The sequence below is a fragment of the Pseudorasbora parva genome, chromosome 1 (assembly GCF_024679245.1).
Source record: "Pseudorasbora parva isolate DD20220531a chromosome 1, ASM2467924v1, whole genome shotgun sequence".
In the NCBI taxonomy this organism is placed as follows: Eukaryota; Metazoa; Chordata; class Actinopteri; order Cypriniformes; family Gobionidae; genus Pseudorasbora; species Pseudorasbora parva.
Window position 1 is genome coordinate 19,894,339 of NC_090172.1, and position 19,461 is coordinate 19,913,799.

General features: G+C 37.8%; 1 protein-coding gene across 1 annotated transcript in view; it reads left to right on the forward strand.

The window, feature by feature from the left end:
* The window catches only part of trmt44 (tRNA methyltransferase 44 homolog), a 136,668-nt gene that overhangs the window by 12,001 nt on the left and 105,206 nt on the right, over positions 1 to 19,461 (forward strand). Inside the window, exons 4-6 of the mRNA XM_067432447.1 lie at positions 9,125 to 9,193; positions 9,649 to 9,756; positions 9,953 to 10,024. Of these exons, the coding sequence (XP_067288548.1) occupies positions 9,125 to 9,193; positions 9,649 to 9,756; positions 9,953 to 10,024 (249 nt within the window). The remainder of the gene's footprint in view (positions 1 to 9,124; positions 9,194 to 9,648; positions 9,757 to 9,952; positions 10,025 to 19,461) is intronic.

A 19,461-nucleotide genomic window follows, 5' to 3' on the forward strand; every position in this document is an offset into this window, starting at 1 on the left:
ACCTTGAATTGTTTCACAGCAGCTTCACAGTTTTAAAGGGTCATGAAACCCCAAAACACGTTTTTTGAGATGTAAACGGATATGTATAGGCTGCACATCATTTAAAACACCAAAGGTGCTCATTAATGTTATTCATATGTGGGAAAAAAAAGTGATTTTTGCATTTTTCAGAGCGATTTCTGTCTTCCGGAAGCTGAAAAGCTGAGTCAGAGCAACATCACAAATGCTGACGTCAGCGTGTGCTTTTTGGCCCAAGTATGGGCTGCTGGGGACATGCTGACATCGACTGCTCAGAGCGATTCTCGATATATATATTCATGACATAAAGCTCATTCAGTTCAATCACTGCACTTTAGTATGCATACAAGATAATTTAGTTAATATGCATGAGACAGTCACTTCTGTCAGGCTCGTCTTCCATCATTATTGTATGTTAGGGAAATTTTGAAAGCAGCGTACGGAAAGTCAAGGAGGAAAGTGAGGCGTTATGCTGATACAAAGTAACGTAAGTGCGCAGAGCAAGCTGTAACTGGGCGCCGTCTGTGGAAGCCTTTGCTACAAAGGCTCGGTAAATTAAAATTAACTTGAGGAATCGCACGCCGAAACTGCAAGCGTTGACTATCTAATTTATGTCAGGAGTGCAAAATAATCGATCTGTAGGCTAATGAACAATATTTTTGATGAAAACAAGAATCAAAAGCCACCTTTTCGTTTAATTTGTGGTCATAGACATGCACTAAACCGCATGTGTTCAGGCTCTTAGTAAAACAGTGTACATATTTGGACAAATTTAGATTTAAAGTGACAGCGGGGATCGTCACGGCAACCCAGTGTGCGCCGCTCTGTGCTTCAGATTCGTGGTCGAGACTATGAAACCTCAAAACCCTTCGCTTTTACCCCGATCTAGAATTATGCTGCCTTCACGTGCCTTTGGAAATTTTATAATTCAGACTTCTGAAGTCGTGATTACGAAATCATTGCTTTCAAGTTTCAAAATGTGAGGCCGTTCATGTGCAATTTTTACCTAGGAAACTTGTATTTACGATAATTTAGAGAGCACCTGAAGGCAGCATCTATCACCTCTATCACATTTGCTAGCATCATGTTCTTTTAGTCTTATCACATCGGTGCGTTGTTTGTTTTGCCAAACAGCGTGCATATTTGGACAAATATAGTTTAATTATCACGTTTGCAAAATATTTCGTCATACAAAATAACATTTTCATTTCTCACTGAATGCTGAGTTGAAGAGCTGAAAAACGTGCGAACCTCTGCTGCACGCCACTTAATGTCTCAGATCTCTCTCATTCGCTGTACTCATCCCTCATTTAATCTCACTGTTGTAAACAATGCCAGCGTGAACCAAAAACATGTCTCAGAACCGCTGTAACTGCTGCTGTTGGTATCCCTAATCTTAATGCGCCTAATGACATCATTCCCTCTTTCCACACAATACCCATCCCACCTTTTCACAGTCGACCACTCCACTTTTAACAAGCCTTTTCAAATCGAAGGTGAGGAAAAACACCTCTGCAGCAGGGGGGTTTCATTTTTAACAGGAAAATAATGCAACAGATTTTGTACAGCCGCTCGGGTGAAAACGGTGATGTTATCTAGCTAATTTCAATTTTCATATAGTGTCAATGCGGGCAGAACGGTAATATAGTTGAAATGTAGGTGTCCCCAACTGAGCAAGCCAACGCTTGCAAACTTTATCTTAACTTCAGCTGTGATAAAGTTTGCAAACATCTGTGTGTTTCAGATGACATTTTCATTCAATACTTGATGTACTGCTTAATAAAGCATCTGTTTGGACAAGAATAAAGTTCAAAGAGGATTATAATTTTTGGAGATCTCAATGGGGATCAAATTTATGGATGGCTCATGGAACAAGTAATTCAGCTGCTGTTTGTATTCTTAGAAACCGTTTTAATGGGAAGATTGTTTGCTCTGATTATGACCCAGGTGGACATATGTAACATTTGAAATTTCCATTACAAGACAGATATATTGTTAATATTTATGGGTTTAATCAACAACAAAAAAACGAAAAACTTTTTGATCAAGTGGAAGAACTTGTGTTGAAATTGTGAACTAAATGCCCAATTTATTTTTTAGTTTTTGGAGATTTTAATGTGATGTTAGATAACATCTTAGACAGATGGCCTCCAAATTCTCCTGATAATTCAAATTTGTACTTAAAGATGTTTATGCAATGTTTTTCTTTAGTTGATTGCTGGAGAGATACTCATCCTTTTCAAAATATTTACTTGAAGTAATAATTCTCTTTCACACCAGTCTCGTATTGATATCTGGCTTATCTGTAGAAATTTAAATAATGTATTCTCTAATATTATTCCATCGTCTCTCTCCGATCATAAATGCATCTCCGTATGCATTCCTTTTTCAGATACTACTAATTTACATAGAATTACCTCATATTGGAAACTGAATATCTCCTTGCTTAATTAAAAGGAAGTAAAGGAAAAAGTAAATTTTATAATTGTATATTACTGGGAAAAAGCAAATAGGGAAAACACTTTTTTGCAAATAGGGAAAAAAAAAAAGGATGATTATTATATGCAAAATCTCAAATCTTCTATCTAAAACAGTTTTATCTGATGCTGAAAAGGTTGAACTTGCTCATCATCAAAATGCGTTAGATGAGTTTTATAAACAAAAAGCTGAGGGAGCATTTGTTAGATCACGGAAAAAATGGATTGAGAAAGGTGAGCAAAACTCAAAAAAACAAATTAAATATAACCAGATTGATCGAACTCGTTGTGAAGACCAGAAAGTCATTGCCAATTTTTGTGCCAAATTCTACAACGATTTATATACTTCTAAATTTAACAAACAACATGCTCATGACTTTTTTGAATCATTTTCTTCTATAAATCAATTAAGTGAATCTGATCAAGCTTTTTGTGAAGCCCCTATTACTTTAAAAGAAATCAATGATGCAATTAAGTCTTTAAAAACAAACAAATCCCCTGGTACAGATGGTTTAACATCTGAATTTTACCATGTATTTAGTAAAAGTATAACCCTTTTTGGTTGAATGTTTACAAGGAAAGCATAAATAAATCTTTCCTTCCACCGACTTTATGCCAAGGGTTGATCACCTTAATCCCCAAACCAAATAAAAACCTGTCTTTAATAGATAATTGGCATCCAATAACGTTATTAAACAATGATTACAAAATTATTGGCCAAAAGATTAAAAGAAGACAGCAGTGAACGGCTCAGCCAACGAGGAATCTAAATGTTCTCCACTCAGCTCATCTGTAGACAGAGGAAGAGACAGATCAGACAAGTCAGGTATAAGCAGTACAGCACTTTGTGAATTTAACTCATTATCTTGTGTCTCGAAACTCTCATTGTTTTTTCCCATGACACGGGTTACAACATCCACAGGGTCGACAACAATTGTCTGCTCAACCAGTTCTCCAGTAGATGCAAGCAAAGAAGAAGTAGGTACATTAGCCCACACCTCACAAGATTAACGGAATGCATAGCTGATATAAAAAATTGGATGAATAGTAATTTCCTGCAACTTAATTCAGATAAAACTGAATTTTTAATTATTGGACAGAAAAGCTCCACAAGTAGTAACCAAGAATACTGTCTAACACTTGATGACTGCTCTGTCAAGCCCTCGTCGTCAGTGAGGAACCTGGGTGTGCTCTTTGATACCAATCTTTCATTTGAAAGCCACGTTTCTAGCATCTGTAAAACCGCATTCTATCATCTTAAAAATATATCTAAATTAAAGCACATGCTTTCAATGCAAAATGCTGAACAGTTAGTACATGCGTTCATGAGCTCAAGGCTAGATTTTTGTAATGCTCTACTGGGTGGTTGCCCTGCTCGCTTAATAAACAAACTCCAGCTAGTCCAAAACGCAGCAGCTCGAGTTCTTACTAGAACCAGGAAGTATGATCATATTAGTCCAGTTCTGTCAACACTGCACTGGCTCCCTATTAAACATCGCATACATTTTAAAATCTTGCTTATTACTTACAAAGCACTAAATAGTTTAGCTCCCCGGTACTTAAGCAAGCTTTTAACACATTATACTCCATCACATCTATTGCGGTCTAAAAAACTCTGGCCATTTGATCATACCTAGAATATCTAAATCAACTGCAGGCGGTCGATCATTTTCCTATTTAGCTCCTAAACTCTGGAATAGTCTTCCTAGCATTGTTCGGGAAGCAGACACACTCTGTCAGTTTAAATCTAGACTAAAAACACATCTCTTTACTATGGCATACACATAGAACATTTTTTACTTTCATTATTCAAATCAATTGACTGATTGTTAGGCTGCATTAACTAGGTCAGCCGGAACCGGGAGAACTTCCCATAACACCTGATGTACTCGTTACATCATAAAAAGAGTGGCATCTACGCTAATGTTAGTCTCTCTGTTTATCCCGAGGTTTATCCCGGATCTGGGCCCTGTCCGGATCGGATGGTGGACCTGCCTGGACATGACCAGCTCATCCTGGAGTGTCTGCTGAGCCGTGTCAATTGGTGTCTCCTCTGAATTTGCCTCACTGGCACGACATGCTCAAAACCCGTCTTCGCCGCAATAATTCCGATCTTTCATTTATTCATACTCTTGTGTAATCGACACCCCATCCCATCATTTATTTCCAAATAAATCTGTCTCTTCCGTGATACCCTGAAATTTTGAATATTCCAATCTAATATGATTTCTGACCTGTAAGGTTGCCAGAATAATAATCTTACACGGTGTGTTAATAGGCCAGAGGAGAACTGGCACCCTGACTGAGTCTGGTTTCTCCCAAGGTTTATTTTTCTCCATCATGCCCTGATGGAGTTTTGGTTCCTTGCCACTGTCGCCTTTGGCTTGGCTTGCTCAGTTGGGGACACTAAAAATATGATTAAAGTTATTCAACTTATTATACAAATAAAATGTATGAATTAGGTCTTATTTAATTCTATAAACTATAATACTGATCTGCCAACATTGTTGCTATATGATAAATTAAAATAAGCTGATAACATCACTGTTTACTCCAGTACGACTGTACAGCCATATCTAATTTTGTCACAATATTGTCCTGTTTGACACTGTGAAGCAGCTTTGACACAATCGTGATTGTAAAAGCGCTATATAAATAAAGTTGATTGATTGATTGATTGACCTGGTCACCTGCTAGTTTGTTTCCTAAAATGAGATGAACACCTTTAATTGGCAAAGCAGTGCGCAACCCTACTATCACTTAACCAGTCACTAAAGTCTGAACAATAAATCAGAGTGAAGCTTGACTTTATGAAGAGGGACTGTTAACGTCTTCAAACCCATTCCTCGAACCAAAACACTGTCACCGGTTTCAGACTGATAGGGAAATGGTAAAATTGACTAAAATAAAAGAATCCATAGATCCTGTATCTCGTAAAATCTTAACAGGAAACTCTTTAACTCCAGCCACTAATGAGACTCGACCTTCTGTAATGAAAGGAGCATAAGTGGAAAAGCAATCATTAAACAGTCGAAATTCTTTGTCTCAGCAACACTTAAATTCATTGAATTTGCGACTGCAGCAGGCTTAATCTTATCCATGTCAGCACGTTTAGTTTTGTTTATACGAATCGAGCAGTCAGCTTTCCAATGTCCTTTTCCATGACAATAATTACATGTTTTAGATGGATCAAATCTCTATGGAGAGAAATGTGACCACTCTGTGTAGTATTATTTGGAAAACGGCTCGCATTCGCTTCCTCCCTTGCTCGCCAGTCAAAAGCAGTACTTCTACGAGTGAGCACAAACTCATCAGCCAACGACGCTGCCTCGCCAGGAGACTGCACTTTGTGTTCACTTATATACATTGCAATACATTTCCACAAGTACCACTCTCCTCAAAACCATCGCCACCTTCTTTCATGAGCTTATAAGTTTGAAATACTCCAAGTCCATTTTTGCCTTTTCTAATTTCAAGTCTACCCTGTTCAGACTTCTGCTTCATTTGTTCATGTTCCATTTGTAACATTATTAACTCTTTCTGTTGGTCAAAAATGCGAAGTGGTTAAACTCTGTACTCCCTGAAGTTTATCCATCTCATCCGTCCAAATACCCCTTTTAATTAATTTACTTTTCAACTCAATTTTAATACTACTTTCTTTTAATCTCTTATCACTAATGTTTATATTATAAACTTCAGCGATTATTATTTTTTTTAACAATTGTTCTTTTGTATGCGAAGGTGAGTCAAAAAACTCCTCAACATTAGCCATAGGCAAACAAATCAAAGTCTGGTTGTAACCAAATGTGCAATCAAATACTTGCAATTTTTCCCACTATCTAACTCTTCAAAAAAAAAAAAAAAAACCTACCTATAACCCAATCTTCATGCAGTTACTGGCGGGGGGAAATTAAGAACGCAAGCCCAGTAGGTGGAACTGCAACTGACCAAACAGCGACAATTCCCATGCCATGGAAGTGCTCCTGAGACAACTGCTGCTACCCACTTTCACCACAACACTACAAAAATAAAAACGACATGTCTCAAAGGAAACAAGTCGCTAAACCTAACAGGGAAAAACCTCAAGTCAAAACAAACAATATTGCACAAAGGTAACTTAACAGCCATGAATTCATAAGGCGGCCAAACACTGCACCAAATGCTTTCCGGTGTCCCAAAACGCTAGCCTAGAAATCTAGACGCACCCTAGCGGCAGCAAATCTAATTTACCGCGACTGTCGTCTAGCAACTCTCAATACATTTCTGAGGGAAAGTGATCCAGTAGCGGTGGCTTTGGGAGTGGCATCACAGGGCAGCGAAGCATTCCGGGAATTGTTGTCTTTCATCCCCATGAGACGAGTACATTGTCTGTCTTTTCTCAGTCTAGAAGGCACCAGATAAAAAAAAATTCACATTTCTTCTACATTAATGACCCGGTTTAAACGCATATTCATCTTCCCAGCGCTGAAGTACTCCTTTAATAGTGCCATAACCATACAGATCAAGTTTATCAAGCCAGTAAAATTTCAAAATTATGCATTTGCCCCCACTATTTAGATCAGTCATCTTTTGACTTCACTGCATGATTCCTACCTGTAATGTGTATCATTTTATAATATTAAAATACTTTTTACTATCAAAACTTCAACTTTAAGTTTATGAAGTGTGAAGGGAACACCGTATGGTGCACTCAAAAATAATAATAAAAAAAGTGCTTGTTAAACCACTTAAACAAGCTTGTTAAACAAGCGTGACTACTTGTCGGGTGAGATTTACATTTACATTTAATCATTTAGCAGACGCTTTTATCCAAAGCGACTTACAAAAAAGGGGAGAGTAATAGAAGCAACGGAACAGACAAGGCCAAAAACCTGTAAGAGCTGTAAGAAATCTCAATTAATTAGCACAATACACAATTTTTTTTTTTTTTTTTTTTTTTTTTTTTTTTTAAAAAGACAGACATCTACAACAAAAACTCACGTCCGCACAGTGCCGAACACTGGATTTTGATAGCTAAGATAGCTACAACCCATTAGGACTAAGGCTGTTGCCCCAGCTGTTGTCGTTAATGCAGATTCAGTGGCCCAATGGGTTGGTTTTGTATTCTAGCTAAACGCGCAGCAATAGCCATCTACAACAAAAACTCACGTACGCAATATACAGAACACTGGATTCTGATAGTTATGATTACTATGTAACATACCCGCCTGAAGGCGCAAATCCGGATGAGAGACGTAGATATGATCCCGGAGTGTACGCTTTTGGTCGTTGCTGTGGTGATCAGTAAGTGCTATTCTGTATTGGTCAAGTGCAAATGGAAAAGATGTGTCTTAAGATGTTTTTTAAGAATGGCTACAGACTCGGCAGCACGAATTGAGATCGGCAGGTCATTCCACCAGGTAGGAACGGTCCAGGAAAATGTCCGTGAGAGCGATTTCATGCCTCTTTGGGATGGAACCACGAGGCGCCGCTCGTTCGCAGAACGCAAGCTTCTGGAGGGTGTGTAAGTCTGAGCAAGTGAATTTAGGTATATTGGTGCCGAGCCAGAGGTTGTTTTGTAGGCGATAACTAGTGCCTTGAATTTGATGCGAGCAGCCATTGGCAACCAGTGCAGTTTGATGAAGAGAGGCGTAACATGCGCTCTCTTCGGCTCATTAAAGACCACTCTCGCCGCTGCATTCTGGATCAGCTGCAAGGGTTTGATAGTGCATGCTGGAAGCCCAGCCAGAAGAGCATTACAATAATCCAGTCTGGAGAGAACAAGAGCTTGAACCAGGAGTTGTGCAGCCTGTTCTGATAGGAAGGGTCTAATCTTTCTAATGTTGTATAAAGCAAATCTGCAGGACCGGGCTGTTGCAGTAATGTGGTCAGTGAAGTTTAACTGGTCATCAATCACAACTCCAAGGTTTCTTGCTGTCCTTGATGGAGTTATGGTCGATGAACCAAGCTGAATGGAGAAATTTTGATGAAGTGCTGGGTTGGTTGAGAAAACAAGTAATTCTGTCTTTGCAAGATTGAGTTTAAGATGATGCTCTTTCATCCAGTCAGAAATGTCTGTAAGACAGGCAGCGATACGAACACTGACTGTAGGATCATCTGGTTGAAATGAGAAGTAGAGTTGAGTGTCATCCGCATAGCAGTGATAGGAGAAGCCGTGTTTCTGAATGACAGAACCTAATGATGACATGTAGATGGAGAAGAGAAGTGGTCCAAGGACTGAGCCCTGGGGAACCCCAGTAGCTAGATTATAAGACTTAGACACTTCACCTCTCCATGACACCCTGTAGGACCTACCAGAGAGGTAAGACCTGAACCACTGGAGAGCAGATCCTGAGATCCCCGTCCTCTTAAGTGTTGACAGGAGGATCTGGTGGTTAACTGTGTCAAAAGCAGCAGACAGATCCAGCAGAATGAGCACTGAGGATTTGGAAGCTGCTTTTTGAGATGATCAGTTTGTCCAACCAATAAAATGTGTATGAGTATTTAGTAGATGTTTCTCTTTTTGCTAATTTCTTTTTTGCAAATCTAGTCTCATATATTATCCCTAATATGTGTTGGATGTTTGCTTATATTTCAAGTATTACATGTCTGTAGTTTAGACCAATAAAATAAAGCTTTTCATTTTTCAGGTTTGGCCTGAAGTTACTGATCCAGAGAAGTTTGTTTTTGAAGATGTTGCCATTGCTACGTATCTGTTGGTAGGTTGGACTATTTATTGTTTATTATGTAAATGATCTATTTTTAGAATTGAATTACACCTACGCTCAATATTGAGTAAATACATATCATTAAAATATTACTATTTATTAACTGACAGACATTATATATAAAAAGCTTTGAAAATGTATATTGTGCATGTTAAACAAAAAAAAGCAACTAAATATTCTAATAAATTTAATTACTAAACTAAATTAACTATATCAACTAAATTACTGATCTGACCACATTGTCGCTATATGATCATGGAAATGAACTAGATGACGTCACCGTTTCCCCCAGAGCCAAGTCTGTTACGTTATTTTCCTGTTAACACTGTGAAGCTACTTTGAAACAGTCGGCATTGTAAAAAGCGCCATATAAATAAAGTTGACTTGACTTGGCATGAAGATCTAATAAAAATCTTATAAACACTGTCTCTTGGTCACCGTTGCAGGTCTTGTGGGGTGAAGAGCGTGCTGAAAACGGTACAACAACTAAACAGTCTTTTGTGGATCTCGGCTGTGGAAATGGCCTCTTGGTTCACATTTTAAACAACGAAGGGGTAGGTTAACTGATCTGTTACAGTGCTACATGTGCTACAGTGTTAATTTCCTGTAAATCAACATGATAGAATGATACAGCTATCTATGTTCCTCCCTCCTTCCCTCATGGCTATACAGTTACTGTGATGTACTCTTGTGTTCTGTTTTGTTTAAACTGACTAATGTCTAAGTTAGTCATGCACTCCTGGGTTTCAGCATCCTGGAAAGGGCACTGACATTCGCAAAAGAAAGATCTGGGATATGTATGGGCCTGGTACTCATCTAGAGGTAAGATAGGATTGAGACAATACCTGTGTTTCCACCATAGGAACTTTCCCCAGGAACTAGGTGCTTTGGACTGGTACTCTGTGCTTCGACCACAGGAACTGGGGTCGACCTAAAGGGGTAACACTTTATAATAATGTTCAGTTGTAAGTCATTTATAAGTGGTTAGTTAATGATGAACTAATCATTTACAAAACATTCATAAATGATTACGTGATATGCTAACATTTTATGAATGTTTTGTAAATTCTGTTACAAGTCATTTACAAGTGATTAGTAAATGATTAACTAATGATTTATGATTTGATTTATACATGACTATGCATTCATAAATGGTTAATGAGTGATTTGATAATTATTTACATATATTTAGTAGATTCAGTTATAAGTAATTTACATTTGATTAGTTAATGATGAACTAATTATTTACAAAACATGACAATGCATTTCGTAAATGTTACTAAATTGTTACTTTTTTGTATATTTTGTAGATTCAGTTATAAATTATTTACAAGTTATTAGATAATGATAATAATAATAATTTTTAATAATTTACTAATCATGATTATACATTCATAAATGATTAAGTATATGCTAGCAATTTGCAAATCTGTAAGTTATCTTTAAAAAATAGCATATCATAAAATAATCAAACAGATCCTTAGTCAATGGTTATTAAGTTACTAGTTAATATATTATGAATCACTGAAATGTCAGTGTACCATTATATCAATAAACAATTGTTAATCATGAACAAATGATGATCAGACCATTCGTAGATAATGAATATATAATTTATTGATGCATCATTAACAGTGTAGACTATTCATCACTTGTAAATGTTTTACACATCATTTGTAGATATTTCTCACCCTTTACAAATGCGTCCATTGATTGCTACAACAAATGTAACATTAAATGTGAAAATTAAATTCTGCTCTTCCTCATCTGTTGCAATAGAATTGTGTAAATAGGTAATTCATCTAATTACTACAGTCCCTGACAAAAGTCTTGTAGCTTGTATATAAATTGACCTAAAGTGCCGCTGAAATATTTCTAATCAAGATTTTTTTTTTTACAAGAAATGGCTCATTTTAATCCCACCAGCTTTTGTGATAATGTTTCAGTGAAAAACTAAACTTTCAAAAAGTATTCTAATATTCACAGCTTGGTAAAGCCCATTGAGTCAATTTTTGCAAAGACATAAGTGTTGTCACCTTGTCATATGAGCTTCACCTGTGACTAATAAAGGATCAATTAGGTCTCAAGTGTGTATAAAAAGAACCCCAGTACACTAGACCTTCACATCAACTGCAAATAGACCTCTGCAAACATGCCTAAGATTCACCCTGAGACTAAAGTTTTGATTATCAAGACAGGGTATCCGCGGGGTCTTGAAAAGTCTTAAAAGGTGATAAATCAATTTTGGGAAAATTAAGACCCTTATAAAGTATTAAAAAGTCTTATCACGGCTTTATAAAGTCTTAAATTTTGAAAGTATTTTGTTCAAGCTTTGTCAAAATAGTTTGACTCCAAAAAGTATTTATGAATATATTTATGTTCATCCCCATAAGTTTTAAAAAACAACGGGGCGCTCAGTCTGAGATCGGCTCGGAGCGCGCGCACCAGGGGTGGACATTAGCACCGCCACCAGCCAAATGCGGCTGATTTAGAGTTGTGGCGGGTAAACTCGCTTCACCTACCGAGCTGTTTCACCTCTTTGTAAACTTTGTTCAATGGATGCGAGTGCTGCCGTATGTGCGCATATGACCAGTCGTTTTCTCCGTCATCACTCGCGTGAAGACGCGCTGTGAGACTCGCGCGCGCTGAGAGAAGATCTGATGCTGTGCATCATCCGAGAGCGCACGCGAGTCTCACAGCGCGCAAATATTGAGTTCTCTTTCAAGTCTTGTGCTTAAACGGACAAACTCACACAAGAAGTGTCAGCATGTCCATCTTGATGAGTATCCTGGCAGACATAGTCTGAATATGCCTTAAGTGAACTGTATAGTATGCACAGTCGAGAAAGACGAGCATATCCCTGCATCAGGTCTTAAAGGCGCAGTAGCCTTTACTGCTGCTGAGTGATGTCCTTATATTCAGTTTGACATTAAACAATGCTCTTGATTGAATAGCTTTTGTAAGTTTAATAAGGATTAATCTTTCATTTAAACAGTTAAATATGCAGTTATTTTACATTTGATTACTTTATTCAATTTCTGTCCCTTTCTGCAGGCTAGTAGGCCTGTACATTATTATTTAATGAACACATGAGTGAGGTCGAGTTAAACATTCTAGTTTGAATTTAATTTTTCGGTTTTCGGCTTTGGTTTCTTCTTTTTTTATTTTGGCCAAGAATTTTGATTTCGGTGCATCCCTACTGACAATGTTCTGCTCGGTGTGTCGTCAACACGCTTCAAAGATGCCAGAACGAATAGTTTCATTCTTGGGACTAAAAACCATAAAACTGGAAGCCATAAAAGACCACAAATCATCGTGAAAATGTCAGTATTTCATTGAGACTTGAGATTAAATAAACTGCTTAAGTATTGTAGAGCTTGTAGTATTAATTTGTTAAAAACTAAAAAGTGGCTGGTAAAAACATTGAGTGGTAGACTTTGAAAAAAGTTCATTTCCATCCCTGGCGAGCGCTGTCTACGGGTGACGTCGTGTATTTTGCGAAATGCGCAGGTAATGTGTTGCCCTGCATACGTTGTAAAACAGATAAGCAATATAAACTAGAGCTGCAACTAACGATTATTTTTTCTGTCGACTAATCTAACGATTATTTTTTCGATTAGTCGACTAATCTAACGACTTATTTTTTTACCCTTTGAAATTTTTCAAAATTCTGTGGCACCCCCTCACATAAGTTACGCTAGAGGTGTAACAGTACAGACTGCTCACAGTTCGCTTTGTATCACAGTTTTAGGTTCACGTTTCAGTACAGTTCGGTATTTGCTATGTTCAGGGGAAAAAGGACTACTGTCAAATGAAAATAAAGAAAATAAGAACAGATAACTTAAATAGTAGCAGCAGCACAAATAAATACTATTGAACAAAGATGAGAATAAAATAAACAATGCTTTTCAGGTAGGTCTAACATTAGTTTTTAGGTAGAGAAATGGAATGAAGTAATCAAAAGTAAAATAACCACACATTTAACTGTTTAAAATTTAAAAAATAATCCTTATTAAATTTACAAAAGCTATTCAGTCAGGAGCAGTGAGTGATGTCTTTATCTTTTGTTTGACATTAAACAGAAAGCAGTGAAGGCTACTGCCCCTTTAAGACCCACGGATAGTCGTCGTATTTTCTGTATAAAGTTCACTTAAGGCATAGAGTAGGCTATGACATTTTGACATACTTTTTGTGAGTTTGTCCGTTTAAGCACAGGATTTGAAAGATAACTCAATATTTGCGCGCTTTGGGACGAGTGCACAAAGACAGATCTTCTCATTCGAGTCTCCTGGCTACACGGGGGTGATGACTGTGAAAATGACCGCTCATATTCGGACGTACAGCAGCACTCGCATGCGTTTTATAAAGTTTACAAAGAGAGACCGTTTTGCCCACGTTTTTCTTTTATTATCGCTGTTGTTGTAGTGAGGAGTCAGCACGTGTATCCATCGACAGAAACATACATACAGCATTATTTTCAAGTTACAACCCATATTAAAGATGCCTCATCAGATGCGAGATGAACCGAAGTGTAAGTGCGTCCCCGCAACTTTTGCTCGGGATCCCGGTTGGGAAACACTGTCTGTATTGATTGACACCGCGCTGGTTTGTTTAGAATTATATGAGCGCCGTGACCGCGCGCTGCCTTGTTTTACGGTCGAATGGAACGCGTGTGTGTGAGTGAGTAAGAGACGCGCAAAAGGGCGGAGAGAGAACTTAAGGAAATGCAGCTAAACGAATATGCGTGCGTCTTTTAAATAGCGTAAAAATGAATGAATGACGAATGTGGCGGCCGTTACTGATTATGTGGCAGTCCATGTGTGGGAAACACTATTGGCCTCTGTTTAAAGTATTCCCATACTTTTGATATTCGCGGTCTTGGTTTTTGTGATAGAACCAGGAGCAGAAGCCAACATTACGCGAGATGAACGTCTGACACGACGCGTCGACGCATTTCACGAACGTCGACGTATTTCCGTAGTCGACGTCATCGATGACGTTGACGCGTCGTTGCAGCACTAATATAAACAATACAAAATTGTCCTACGATAGAGATTTTAAGTCTACATTCGACTACAACTGTTTATTAAAGGTTTGTTGCCGATTAGAACTTGAAGTGCGATGAGGTCTTAAAATATTTTGAGAAGGTCTTTAAAAAGTCTTAAAAAGGTCTTGAAATTAACTTCAGGATTCCTGCATATACCCTGCAAGAGGCTGAAGACCAGATCCACTGCTGATGTGGCAGACACCTTCAATGTGTCTCAGCGTCAAGTACAGAGGATAAAAAAAAGATTTGAAGAGACTGGAGACGTTTTTGACAAGCCCAGGTCAGGCAGACCCCGCAGGACAACTGCTCGAGAGGACCGTTTGTTGGCTCGAAAATCCAAGGCCAGCCCATTTTCCACTGCAGCAGAGCTCCACGAGACCTGGTCACCTGAAGTCCCTGTGTCAACCAGAACAGTTTGTCGGATTCTGTCTCGAAATGGCCTCCATGGTCGAATCAGTGCCCAGAAGCCAGCACTAAACAAAAGACAATTGAAAAACCGTGTGGCATTTGCCAAGGCCCACAGCCTGCTAAAAGGATGGACGCTGGAAAAGTGGCAGAAGGTGGATTTTTCAGATGAATCTTCTGTTGAATTACACCACAGTCGCCGCAAATATTGCAGGAGACCTACTGGTGCCCGAATGCATCCGAAATTCACCCAGAAAACAGTGAAGTTTGGTGGCGGAAAAATCATGGTCTGGGGTTACATCCAGTATGGGGGTGTGCGAGAGATCTGCAAGGTGGAAGGCAACATCAATAGTCTAAAATACCAAGAAATCTTAGCTACCTTTTATATTCCCAACCATAAAAGAGGCCAAATTCTGCAGCAGGACGGTGCTCCATCGCATACTTCCATCTCCACATCAAAGTTCCTAAAGGCGAAGAAGATCAAGATGCTCCAGGATTGGCCAGCCCAGTCACCAGACATGAACATCATTGAGCATATTAGTCAGGTCCGAATCTTCAAGATTGTGTAACCCTGTAGGCATTTTTGAGGAAAAGTTGTTATACCACATTTTTAGAAAATTCAATGTCTCCTGAATGAGGATCCACCATGTAACATTGAAATAAGGGTCCCATTTTCTTGTAATTGTTATCGAGACAATAGGTGCATTAATCACAGCCGAAACACTACAGGTGGATAGGGTAAAATTTTTAAGTTATAGATATCACCATAAAACTTTTCCAGTTTTTCACTTAAATAGAGACAAACATTTTTTGTATTACAAGTTTTCTGAAATGTAATGTTTACATATGCAAATGAGGCATTATCTATTTAAAAGTGCTAATTTGCATAATCTAAACTTTTATATCGGAATTGAAATCCACAGACTCGAATAGACAAAGTGTAGTGAAATGAAAAATTGTGCTTTGTATTGTTGTGTATTTTCTTTGCACTGATCTGAAGGAATACAAGTTAAGGAAGCAAAATAACACAATCTCAATTGACAACTGCATTAAAAAACAACAACTGGGTTTTTGGTTGTACTTCAAGTAAAATAGTGCCATGCATTATGCAGGGGTTAATAGTGCATTCGGATCGCCAATGTCACGTGATTTCAGCAGTTTGACACGCGATCCGAATCATTGATCGATTCACTGATTCACAACCGTTTGAATCTTTATTTGAGGATTGAATACAAACGCGGAAGAGAAGACAATGCTGAATAAAGTCGTAGTTTTTGTTATTTTTGGACCCAAATGTATTTTGGATGCTTCAAGAGACTCTAATTAACCCACTGATGTATCATATGGACTACTTTGATGGTGTTTTCATTAGCTTTCTGGACATGGACATTATAGTGTGCATACACTTGCATACGCTCTCGGACTGAATATAGAATATCTTAAACTGTGTTCTGAAGATGAACAGAGGTCTTACGGGTGTGGAACAACATTAGCGAGAGGAGTTAATGACATAAATTTCCTTTTTGGGTGATCTAACCCTTCAGCACCTAAAAATCATATAGAAACAACACTTGAAGTACTTTTCCTCAAAAATGCCTACTGCATCTTATCCAGGGCTATTTATCTATTTTGGGACCCGACTATATGTGGTGTAGGATGAAAGAGGACGCATGGAAGACGAAACCGAAGAATATTGATGAACTCTGGGAGGCATGCAAGACTGCTTTCTTAGCTATTCCTGATGACTTCATCAATAAATTGTATGAATCCTTGCCAAACCGCATGTATGACTTCCATGAGCTTGAAGGACTGCATCCAAGATATTAAATTTGCATCTCACAGCACCACAACTTAATTTGCTGACATATTTTTGTATTTGCAGTAAATTTTTTCAATTTCTGTATAGGCGACACAACTTTTGTCTTGCCAAAATTTGACCTTTCTGTCTTGATTAAATGATAAATATTTTTTCTGTGAAAATTATTTATTTCAGTGCATTAAACATAATTTGGGAGGGTTTTAGCTTTTCATATGAGCTATTTCTAACACCAATGAATTAATTAAAAGTCGGGTTAATATCAGGTATTTCTAGAAAATAGATAAGCGACAAGACTTTGTCAGGGACTGTATAAGCATTTAACTCCTATTTGTCACATAACCAATCCCTTCCCTAAACCTACCCATTTGTGTTTTATATTTTAAAAAAAAGGCAGATACGACTGCAGGAACAATTTATTCAAAAAGTACAAATATTCCAAGTATCCCGAGGCCAAACGATTGGTTTGTGTGAAGTAAATCCCCAGAAGAGATCAGCAGCGTCGAGTTCATCCACCGGCTGATGATTAATGATTAACACATTTCAAAATTTGCCGCCTGGAAGAAACGTCACGTCAGCTTTGACAGCATTGGCTGTCGTGTCTCGTGACCAATTGCGTCAGCTTTGATTGTAAAATGTCATTGGCTCTCATGTGTCATGTGACCGATTGCGTCATGCTAAAGAGTCAGGAGTATTATTTGAATTATAAATATAAGAAATATGCGTTCATAAAAGGATCATCATTTCATTGATTAAAATGTTAAGATCAACTCTGTTCTTCACATAAAGATATCATATGACTTCAGAAAACTTTGAATGCAACATGAGCTAATACTTTTATACTGTTTTTGGTCAGTTTTTGCAATAAAAGCCTATTTATATTCATAAAATCATGTCTACTCTTACAAATGCAAAGAATTAAATGCGTCTTGTTCTGATGCATTGGGATATGCATCAATGCATTATATAGGCTACTCATCATTTACTAATGGTTTGATCATCATTTGTTCATGATTAACAATTTCTTGAGATAATGGTATTTTGACATTTCAGTGATTAATAATATATTAACTAGTAACTTAACCATTTACTAAGGATCTGTTTGATTATTTTATTAAATGCTATTTTTTTTAAAGATAGGCCTAACTTATGACAGATTTGTAAATCGTTAGCATATTAATCATTTATGAATGTATAATCATGATTTGTAAATTATTAGTTTATCATTATCTAATAAGTAAGGGATAATCCATGGCTAGCCATGCATAAGTAAGGGATAATGTATCTATTGAGGTCTTGCATCACTCTGAAGGGGTTTATTCTGCGGTAACAACCGGCTGGGTGTACATTATCCCGCTTATTACACGACTACTAGTCTCAAATAAATAATTATTAGACACAAAATATTGTCTTGAGATTAAATATTTTATTAGCTCTTACGCAAAGCTTCCGTAAAGAAAAACAGTGCTTTAAGCCTTTATCTATTGCTGAAGATTTGCCATATGCCCTTGTTAAATGTTGAAAATGAGTGCTGAAAGGGTTAGTTCACCCAAAAATGAAACCAAGCCTATGATTTACTCACCCTCAAGTTTATAGGTGTATATCATAGGACATTCTTCTTTCAGACAAATACAATCGGAGTTATATTTAAAAAGTCCAGGCTAACGTTAATCCAAGCAGTAGGCTAGTTGTAGTGTTTGAAGTCCATAAAAAAAATGCAGCTGTCCGTCAAATAACATGCTCCACGCGGCTCCGATGGGTTAATAGAGCCTTCTGATTTGAATCGATGCGTTTGTGTTAGAAAAATATCCATATTAAAAACGTTATAAAGGAAACCTGCCTTAAAGTCTTCCATTGTAACCCACGGCTGTTTAAGCCACAAGATGGCGCCAGTGTTAAGCATAGAAGTAGTACCGGTCACAATAGCTCAGTACCCGTATGAGCGGGTGTTATCTGGAAATAACATACCGCTGGAATGTGCGATTGACCAATCAGAATCAAGTATTTCACAGAGCCGTGTAATAAAGGATTTTAATGCACGGCGTAGAGGCGAAGAACAGCCCGACGCGAAGCGGAGGGTGGTTGCCTCTAGGTAATGTGTTCGCGATCTCTTCTTTATGTCAGTCTGAAGATCCCCTCGTTGCTTAAGCATATCGAACATAACTTAATGATTATTTAATGGATTTATTAAAATTATTTATGAATGACAGGCAACACTGCAGTGACAAGGCATTCTTTATTTGAACGAATCATCATTATGTAGCCAGTGTGAAATAAACCCCGCGTCAACCTATGAAGACACATTACATTTAATGCATCAAATTAAATAATAATATAGATGCTCGAGTTTGTCAGTGTAGGTGTCACGACCATTATAGAATTTAAAAAACGCACGACACACGGCAACATGTTCCGCAACTCGGTGTCATGTAGGTGTCATGTCCGTGTTTGTCGCGATAATGTCAGTGACAAGACAATGAAGACTGCATGTGCCACGGATGTGCCAATACGCGCATAGTTATAGACCTATACGTATACATATCTGTGCATAGTGACATATGTGCCATTGGCTTCTGTGTGTCACGTCATGTCTCATGTCACTTAAGGTTGATGCTGCCACTGTCACTCTGTTTGCAAGCGTAACTGTGTTACTATTTTTACCAGTGTTTATAGACGGTTTCAACAGCAACATAAACAAACGCTACTGCGCATGCGCGCTTTTGTGGCCCAAACGTACCTTCCGGTAGACATCAATAACACCAGAGGATGCGCTATCTTTCTTATGCGTTAGCATCTTTAATTTTAATTGTGAACCATTATCTTAATTTATATATTTTTTGTTGTTTCAGCATGTTTATTATAAATAATCTCCCATTTCTGTCTTCAATATAGTGTGGGGAAACGCCTCACTTAAAGGGTAGGTCAGCCAAAACTGAAAATCCTGTCATTAATTACTCACCGTCACGCTGATCCCAACCCGACAATGAACGA